The 10644-nt window shown below is 39.4% G+C and overlaps 1 protein-coding gene across 1 annotated transcript in view; it reads left to right on the forward strand.

The window, feature by feature from the left end:
- wdpcp (WD repeat containing planar cell polarity effector) overlaps window positions 1–4631 on the forward strand; it is a 75697-nt gene extending 71066 nt beyond the window's left edge. Inside the window, exons 13-16 of the mRNA XM_028468909.1 lie at window positions 353–541; window positions 891–1014; window positions 2464–2527; window positions 4527–4631. Coding sequence (XP_028324710.1) covers window positions 353–541; window positions 891–1014; window positions 2464–2527; window positions 4527–4631 — 482 coding nt within the window. The remainder of the gene's footprint in view (window positions 1–352; window positions 542–890; window positions 1015–2463; window positions 2528–4526) is intronic.
- The last annotated feature ends 6013 nt before the right edge of the window (window positions 4632–10644 follow it).

Here is a 10644-nt window from a genome sequence, read left to right on the forward strand (position 1 = left end):
CCTTGTTGTTGTAGCAGTGTCTCAGCGGCGCATGCCTATGACGACATCATCATTTGTTACCGTGTGATTGGCTGAAACAATTCATGGTGGACAGACACTTCAAGCATTCTGTTCATGTCCCTCCCTGGTTCCAAAAGGATTTGCCAGTCACAGACCCAGATCAATGTGGCGAACTCGAGTTAGAGGGAGGGCTACACATCAGTCTGGCTCTTGCTAAGATAGGAGGTCTGCGCTCTCTGATTAATTTTGCTAAAGCTAATTTTATCTAATAAATGGACTGACTTGGCTTGAGGTAGGACTTGATGTTAAATCAACCCCTAACTCTAAATGTGTGTGTCTCCTGTTAAACCAGGAGCTCTGACCGGTGGTCGGCTGAGTCTGGAGAATCTGCTGCAGCAGCGGCTTCGTTGCGGACAGACCAGAGAGGCTGTGGGAATCCTGGAAACCCTGGACTGGAACGTATCTGGGAACGAGTGTTTTAGAGGCCTGAGCTCCATCTGTAATCACCTTCTGAGGCTGGAGCTGAACGCACAACGAGAAGGTGCTGGTCCATGTCACAGTAAACCAGAAGGAGCAACGTCACAGACATATAAAGAATAGATCTGTTACTGTCCTTTGTTACAGACTACATCTCCTATACATCTCCTCCTGTCCTTCATTACAGATGTATTAAGAATAGATTTCCTTCAGTCAGTCATTACAGATGTATAAAGAATAGATGTGTCCCTGTCCTTTGTTACAGACATACAGTATAACAAATAGATCTGCTTCTTTACAATGTTTTTTCTGTCCAATCGAGCCGAGACATCCAAACTATCCAGATGTGAAAACAGACAAATTTAAGCATCATCTAAATCAGTTCCATCACCTTTGTGTTTGTGTTTCTGCAGCCCTGCTCGAAGCAGCACTGGCCATGTTTTACGCTCCGCCCATTCCACTCTCTGATACAGAGATTCTCAAATTCAAATTGCCTGTAAAGAAGTATGCACGACGCTTCTTCCACCACCTGCTCAGGTAACACAAATCAATCATGTTGTGGCAAAGAATGGAAAAGACGCGAACCGGGGAGAAAAAGCACTTTATCACACCGACCATGCACACATAGTTTGCTATTTGACCCAGGAGGCGGGACCACAACAGCACAAACCACGCCCACACTAGAATTATGACCAAAGCTGTGTTCGAAATGGCACACTCCGTACAATGTGTGCAAACTCAATGAGTATATACTGTCTACTATATACTCTCTGTATGATTAGTATGGTGACCATTCCCACTGAAGTATACTTCCAAGTTTCCCAAGATGCATTTCAAACCTACAAGTGAGAAGGTGACCAAGTAGAAGTGCTCATTTGATCCATAAAACTCATGTATACACATTTCATGGCAACATTTCAGAGATTTTTTAGAGACCCTTCATTGTGTTACTGACCAAACTTCCGGTTAACTTCAAAACAATAGTTCTATTTACAAAAGCGTTAAAAGCTAATGGAAGACAAGAAGAGATGCTTTTCTTTTGAAAAGGGGATGCAATGCATCATGGGGCGGTTGAGTATGACTAGTGTGCCCACTGTGCATAATTCTAAAATGTCCCCATATAGTATACATCCGGGCATTTCTCACCTACTCAATCTTTTCATACTATCTAATGTAAACGTACTACATACTCATTTTGACATCTGATTTAGCATGAGTAGTACATTAGTATGACATTTACAATGCAGCCCAAGTTCTGTTCACAAGGTGTGTGGAGAACAAGAAGAAAGAAAAACAAACCCAACCTGATGTCTTTTTGCTCTGTGAACAAAGTTATTGATGTATGTCGCTGTATTGTTAAGGACACTATGGAAGGATTTCATGTTTGAGTGTGTGCGCGTTGATTCTAAAGACGTCTCCATGTCTGCATCAGGACTGCAGGAATCTATTGAAGAAGCGATTTAACGTTACGCTGGCTCTTTATAAAAGGGCTGATTATTTTTTAATTTTAAAAAGCTGTGAAAGGAGAGAGCGTTTGAATTACCTCGCACACTTTGAGTCATTTCTGCGGCGTCCGATGTGTTCCCGTTTAGAGCAAGGTTTCATTTCTGCTTCTGCCATGAGAGGCTTTAGAAATGCCCGTCTGACTGAAATAGACTCACTCGTCCTCGCTTTCTTTCTCCTCGTCTGCAGCTCAGCGGCTGTTTGGCCTCCTCCTCTCTTCTCTTATCACCTGTATGCATTCTTCTCTCGCCATCAGCATCAAATGAAGAACTCCCCCTCCTCTTCCGCCTCCTCTCCTCCTCCTCCCCTCTTCTCTTTGCTGCTGTTTGTTTTATGTATACTGCAGACAGAGAAAGTTGCTTTGTATCAGGAGATGCAGCTCCTGCTACTCTCAGCCTAATTATTAAGTGTCACTCTGTGGACTCAGGTTTGCGTTTCAGCTTTAATGTTGATTGTTTTGTGTCTCCATGTTTTTCTCTGCAGGCACCAATGCTTCGAGAAGGCCTTCCTTCTCGCCGTAGATCTACAAGACAGAGATTTGTTCATGGTGAGTAGATTGTCGTTATTCACTGTTATACATCACTTTTGTCACATTTTGTAAAGTAGACACTAGTGGTGGGACTCAATTGAAAAAAAATTATCTAATTAATTAGATACTTTGAAATGTATTAATCTAAATTAATCGCATAACAATATTTGACACAAGAAGCTACGTTTTTCAATTTAAATGGGTTTTGGTTTATGACTGAATCAATGAAAACAATAAATGAGCTTGAACATCAAAAATGTGTTTATCATTTTGTTCACTGAGTGCTAACATAATATTTAGTATGGATAAAGAATATTATGATTGCATTGTTCACAAAGCACAAACTTAAATTTTGGTAAGCTCATTTTAATGTTTTTCTGCATTTTTTGTAAACTTTCTAAAACAAATGTGTTTTTTGTGTATTGAAATAAAAAAAAACAGCACTTAGTACAGAAAATAAACAAGAGCAACTGATGAAGCTGATGAATTTAGTTTAAAATAGTCTTTGTACTTAGCAGTTGATAAGTTGGGTCAGACGATGCTATCTGTAGCAGCGCTTCTAGCCCCGCCCACATCCTCTACCACAGAGAAGGACGACTGTCCACTACAATCATTTAATCCACTGACATTGTTCGTTTGTTACTCATGGCTCTGAACCCTGTCTGAGTGTCCAGTGTGGATTGGAGACACTGTCTGCTCGGAGCATGTAGCAGCTAGCATTGTCCAAGTGTCTGTGTTAGCTGTCCGTGATAGCCACAACGTGTTTAGCATTAAGGTGGTAGCCGAGACTGCAAGAGCTCTGATGATCGTCTAACTTTTTCTTGCACAATTAGCACACAACTAGGCTTATGTTTTTTATTATATTAACTGAAATTAACGCCCACGAAACACAGCAACGACTTTCTCCTGATTGTAGTCTGTGCATCAGTATAATGGGTATACTGGGAACTTCTTAAATGAGGACGGTTCTGTGCTGTTTGGAGTGCACAAAAAAAAACTGCGTAATCCACAAAAAAAACTGCATTTTTTTTGTGGATTATTTTTCTGTAATTATTATCTGCAACTAACACATTAAAGTCCCAGCCCTAATAAAAATAGTTAACATATGTAAATTATTAGCTATTAGTTGTGAATTTTAGTGTTTGGTTGTGTTTGTGCGTGTATAGGTGTGTGTGTGTGTGTGCGTGTGTGTGTGATTGTGTCAGAGAGCAGGTGTGATCACAGTATGGTCCTTTTCCGCTTCTCTCATCTTCCATTGCTCCTCTATGTGTTTGACCTCCTTTTTTCTGGGCATCATGCTTCACCAACACCCTGAAAACAAACACACACACACACACACACCCTCAATCTCACTGATAGCACTGGTTCCAATTCCCTCCCCACTAAGTACTGCTGCTGGGAAGGCAGATTGAAAAGGTGGAGTCGAGTCTGTGAACCTTGAAAGAGTGCAAAGGGAAAAGAAAAGGAGGGAGGAGTCTAAAGATGGAACGCTGTATGACAAAAAAAGGCATATACATGGAGGAGAGAAGGAGCAGGGGTGCTGTGGTTTAAGAAAACTGCTCAAATCAGCATTGAAGTGAACCAAAGGTACAAAGTTTCAGCTGAAAATCAAACAAAATCTGACCAAAAACTGCTTCATTGCTGCTTGCAGCTTTAATTATTATTATTATTATTGTGTTTATTTCAACTCTTCTTCATTTTTGTCAACCCTTTCCCAATCGTATGCTTTTATTTTGAAGGACATTTGTTTATGTCGCATCATCTATTCTTACTTCGAACATTAGGAGCCTATAATTTAGTACTTTTTGATGATTTATACCTTTTCACTTTAAATTGACATTCCTGATTCATGTGTTTGGAGCTTGTAGAAAAACTTTAATAATCCTACAGTATTTTGTTGTTGTGCTAAAACGTCACATTCCAGTTTCATCCGGCTCAGCCGCACGTGAACACAACACGACACGTTTTGCCTTGACGAGGATTCTCGAGCACTTTTTTCTTTGCTTTGGCGCTCAAGAGAGCAGCGAGCGAGCGTTGCCCTGAAAGGAGCCAAGGCGAGCGCGAGGAAGAGAAAGCGGACGTTGACATCTCACCCCTCGCACTGTCCTTTGGCTCTAATTAGGTTGTGTTGTTGCTTTAACCTGCTGCTCGGCTGATTGAGTGGAGGTGGGGGGGTTAATGAGGGCGACCCCCGACTCTTTTAAACTTTCTCAACTCCACAACGCACCGTCGACTCCAGAAAATGCAACCGTACACACACATATAACACGCACACACGTACACACACACACACACACACACACACACACACACACACATCCTCCTGATCCTGACACCCCCACCCCATCTGGCCTCATTGTTTCCCAGTGAACAATGGAGGCTCTCCAAGCCTTTTCTTCCCCCCAAAAAGAAACCCTTTGTTACAATGAAACACTTTAGTGTCGCCCTAAATTGACGGGGAGGAGCAATCGTTGGTTGGGGATGTTTTTTTGGGGGGAGGACGGAGGTTTTGGGGGTGAGTTATCAGTAGGGGGTTTCTCACTTGTTTGCATTTTCTTTTTAATAATTGGCACTTTTCTGTTGCTCCCCTAATTAGCCTTTGATAATGAGTTGATAATGTAACCAATTAGGTCAGTCGTCAGCCGAGTCAAACTGATGAAGAGTTCTTCACCCTTCCTTTCTTCTTTTTCTTCTTCTTCTTCATCTTCTTGTTTCTGGCTCCTAATGTAGCTCGTTAATTAAATCAAATTGTGTGATAACAAAATGTGACCCCGCCCCTTTTGTTCCTCGATGAGGCCTGTACCAGTTACTTTCAGCTTGTTGATGAGTTTAATATTTCAGAAAACCTCCATGAAATCTTTGTATGTTGGTCTTGTAATTAGTAATTATGTAATATGGTATTCTGGTTTTAAGTTAGATTGAGCAGCAATGATTTTCTGTCTGGTCTTCCTCCTTTTTCCTCCTTGAGATCATTTTCTGTATTTTCTGGTTGATGTATCTCCCTTCATCAAGGTTAAAGTTCTGCAGAGATAAGCAACTCACGGTCCATGGGCTACATGCAACACATGCAAAACGACATCACAAATACACAAGAATACTCCGAAAAATAAACTAAAGTATAGAAAATGACAAAATACACAAAATGACTACAAAAACACACTAAACAACAGAAAAGAAACACAAAATGACTTAAAATCCACAAATCAACATAAATGCACACAATGAATCTAAAAACACAATAAAAAAGGACAAGAAATGCACAAAATGACTGTAATAACACACCAGACAACAAAAAACTAAAGTTTATTAAAAGTACACAAATCCACAACAGAATACACAAAATACACTTAACAGCATAAATACACGAGACTCTTAAAATAAACAAAAACACACAAAATTACTCCACAAATGCCCAAAACAACAACAAAAATACGTAAATTTACACCAAACACATACAGAAGGTGATGAAAATTAACTAAAGTACTCTAAGAACACACTAAAAGAGTTTAGAGTTTATTTCTGTCATAATCAAAATTAAAACAAAGCAACAAATTTGAATGTCTCTAATTAGTAACAGAAAGGGGCGTAAAAATCTCCAATACCTTATATACACACATACATATACATATTTACACATACATACATAATACACAACACATATTTTCAATTGGAACTATTTCTAATAAAAACCATGAATATAAAATGATAAACATAATACTTATATTTTACCATTTAATACACATTACTGTGCAATTTATGCCATATAAATGTGTATTAATGCATAATATAAAAGTGACAGCAATAATATACCTTATGTCATTAAATCACAATATAGCCTTTATTGTGTTTATTATATACATTTTATCATATTTAATACCATTATTTACGGCAAAAAAGGAACAAAAACACACAAACCTTCTGTTCTTTCCTGTGTTAATGCTCACATTGGTCATTATGAGTCATAACGCTGACATGAATGTTGATAATGTGGCCCTTGCATCAGATAATCATATTTTTGTAGCCTTGTTGTGATAAACGAAGCCCCTCTCTGAGCTACAAACTTCAGACAAAATAAGGAAGCTTGTTTTTTCTCTCTTCTGGTAATCTTTACACTTTGGTGCAAAACGATAAAGTGAGACAGGACAGTAAGTGTTACACGACCTGTATTTCCATCCACTGCACATTTTTTAGGACTGTGAAACCTGCACATTGATGGGGCAAAGATCCCTGGATGCTGTTTGACAGGAAACCATGTCACTCTGCGAATGCTCGGGCGCGAGCTCGTCTGTTAATGTGCAGCAAGCGGTGTTTGTGTGCCAGTTAACCTAATCCCTCATTTCTTTTGGAGGTAACCCAAATATCAGTCAATATCGGGCTCTTAGTGTCCAGAGCCGCTGCCCTCCCTCCTCTACTACACGTCTCTTTATCAGCTGGCTCACTGGAAGCCCTAAAGCTCTTATATAAATAAGATTAGTGTCGTGTTTGAGCGTCAGGGAATAAGAGGTGTAATATCTGATGGTTTTATATGCAGTATTATTGTTATCCCTTTTTAGTCGGCTGATACTCCCCTCTCGCTCTCTCTCTCTCTCTCTCTCTCTGTGTGTGTCGACTTCTCTCTCTCATCTCAGATTTGTTCAATTCTTTCTATGCTCTCCATATTCAGACAGCATTATGAGGAGCTAAGCTGCAATAAAGCAGCTCGGCATCAAATGTTCACATTGTTCTGTTTGTCTGTGGCACAAAAACCTCCTTGTGGTGAATTTTTCGTCATCACGTCTCTCCTTCCTCCTCCACTCGCTCTCTTTCACCTTCTTTATCAGCCGCACATTTGAATAAAACATACATTTTACCAACACTGGGATGCAAGAAGAGGACAAAAACCTTTTTCTTTACATAATGTGTGTTATGAATGAGTTTTTACGCTAAAGAATCAAAGAAAAATGCACAAAACGACAACACAAATCCCAATATTTAAAAGACACCACAAATAAACTGAAGGACAGCAAAAATACATAAAATGACAACAAAAATATACAAAATCATTCCAAAAACAAAAAATTACTACAATACCACACAAGACAACGAAATACAAAAAGAAATACACAATTACAATACACAATTAATTCTCCGAAACGAAAACAAAAATACAAAAAATGACCACAAAAATACACTAAAGAAACACAAAAATACTCAAAATGATTCCACAAATGCACAAAAGAAAAAAAAAAATACACAAAACAACAACAAAAGTAATTCAAAGATTAAAATTTGGTTTGATTGAAGTCATTTTGAGTCTATTAAGTTAAAATGTAGTAAAATGGAAAAAATACATCGGTAAACACAAAACAAATAGGATAAATAAACAATGAACAGTCCACATGTCAACCTTTAATAAACAAAATGATGTATTCATTTGTTTATTTGTTCATTATTACCAAAATATTGGTTTACCCCAACCGTGATAACGTGGGAGAGGGAGAAAAAAGTGCTCGTATAATGAAAAGTGTTGTTATTTTGGGTGTGGTCAGGTCGTTGTAACTGGTGATGCGACATGACAGATGTCAGTATTTACATTATACAATAAAATATTCATACAATAAAAACACATGCACTTCTTACTTTTTTCGGAGAAATGTCATGTTATGTTAAACTGCGCCTATCACTAGATAACACGTTTACCAGTTGAACTGTAACACTACTAACTATAATTCATAACAGCCACTCACACCCGGTTCATTCAGCATACACAGTCTTACACACACTGTATCACAATAACAACACAAACCACGCCGGTCACGACACATTTCATGTGTGACAAAACTGAGAAGAAGTTTTCTTGTTCTCACGGATTTATGAGAGAGAACCAAGTTCTCTTTTAGTTTGGTGTCCCTTACTCACCAGCTAGGAAATTATTATGGATCGATTGACCTTCAAAGTTTTTTACTGTAGATAGATAGATATATTATACTGTACTTTATTTTATCCCACAGTGGGGACATTCACACATTACAGCAGCCAAAGTCACAAAGAGCAAATAAGTAAGAAAGCCAAATACAAATACAGAAAAAAAAGATAAATAATAGATATTGGCCAATTTATTGTTTCAAATATTTTTCTAATAGTTCAAAAACTTTCATTACAAATTCTGTGCTTCTGTTTCCCCAATGCTGGCCATTCATTGGTTAGTAGAATGCATCGGTGGAAATGGGACTCTGTTATTGGTTGAGAGTGTAACCTAAATTACAGAGGAACCGAGTGGCCTTCTAGTATTTCCTCTGATATTCTACGACTAATTATTGTTTGTATTCGGAGATGCTGCTAATAATACTTGTAATACTAAGTCATAAAGTCTTTAGTTATATATGTAATTACATATTAGATTAATCATCACTTATTCAGGTAGACAAGGTTGACTCTAAAGTATGCTATCATTGCAAAGTTTCTCCCACACAGATCAATCTGCTGCTGACTCCGTGGCCTCGCTCCTGTGATTCAGCTCCTTTTGAGGCAGTTTTGTTGTCGCCCATTTCCACATTTCCTCCTCGCCACAGAGGGCCGGCCCTGCTCTATAATTACCCAATCTGTTCCCATTCATACTCCTCAATTTCCGCGCCTCCATCTCTTCTCTTTCCCCCCTCCCCCCTTTTTTCTGCCCTCCGGGGGCACAAAAGCCGGGTTACAATGCGTCGGGCCCGGTGCAGGCCCAGCTGGAGGCGGCCTTTGGCAGCTGAGGGTTTACCACAGCGAGCCCTGAGTCACGGCACCGATGTCCTGTGATGTCGCTCAGGCGGAAGACTTTCCTTAACGCACTGCGGCCCTTGATGGCCTCCAGCCCCTGCAGCCTGGCCCGGGAAACCCCCTGACACAGGAGGAGGGTTTGACTCTGGCTCGGTTCAAACGGCTCCTGGTTTCTGCATTTCCCACCAAATGATTCATCCCATTTAAAGTGTGAGTTCTAAGCTACAAAAGACTACAGGACACACTTGTGTAGACCAAAAGATTGCTGACGCTATCATGACCATGATCGTTCACATTTTAAAGGCTTGGAAGAAATTTGTATACCCGTTAATAACCATACAGTAGGTCTAAATGTATGGACACCAACATTTTTTAGAAAAATCGCGATGAAATGCACAATCTGGATCGGATCCGGATGAAACTCTGTGGGCTAATTGAGGAACCACCCCGGCAAAACTGAGACAAATGTAATAAGGATTGGTCACTGTTTACATGAGAGCTTTAATTCCCCTTTAATTCAGAATAAAATATAAATACTCTCTAAACTGACCTTGTACACACCTAATTTCGAATGAAAAAGGTCATTCCGAATTAAACTTCAATCCAAATTAAGTGGCTGTTTTATTCTGATTTTAATTCCGAATGGAATATTTCCAAGACTTTTTATTTAAGGAGCCGTAGAAGATATGGATATAACAAAAAGAGTGGATGGAAGGAAGCATAAACATGCAGACATTCACGGACGTATTACACTGACATGGACATCGGCAAACGATTTAACTGTGGCCATTTACGAACCAAGATCATTTTTTTTTTTAATTTAGTGATTGATGACAGGGATTTTAGTATTTTTCAAACTGATCCAGAATCAGTATATTGGTCCAGATCCCCTTCAAAACTTAATGGAATCTTCCATGGCCTTAGGTTTATCTTTGGGTAAAATGTTGTCAATATCCTTTCAATACTTTCAACATAATCCTGCTAAAACAAACAATCTGAAAAGGAATAAAATGGTTGTATAATGACTTAAAGGTAACAAAATTGCAAATGGCCACATGCGTACAGTGTGATCGTGAAGGGGTGTAAATACAGCCGGTTGGGATTGAAACCGGCCACCCTCAGACATCATTTAGCCACATTATCTCTCTTTGTAGCCACATGAGATTCAAACAGAGCGATACAGAGGAGACACGCTGCTTCCAATATTGCAGTGGCTGATAGAGTAATGTGCTTGGCTGGATATGTTTTCCATGTAAAGAGAGAATAGCGGCGTTCCCGAAAGGTGAACAGTCCCTCGCCTCCTCTTCCACTTTTGAAATGTGACTGATAAGATCCTCCCCAGTTCAAAACCATAGTGTGTGTGTGTGTGAGGGAGAGGGAGCGAGCCGGCTGATTTC

The sequence above is a fragment of the Gouania willdenowi genome, chromosome 15, assembly GCF_900634775.1.
Source record: "Gouania willdenowi chromosome 15, fGouWil2.1, whole genome shotgun sequence".
NCBI lineage: Eukaryota > Metazoa > Chordata > Actinopteri > Blenniiformes > Gobiesocidae > Gouania > Gouania willdenowi.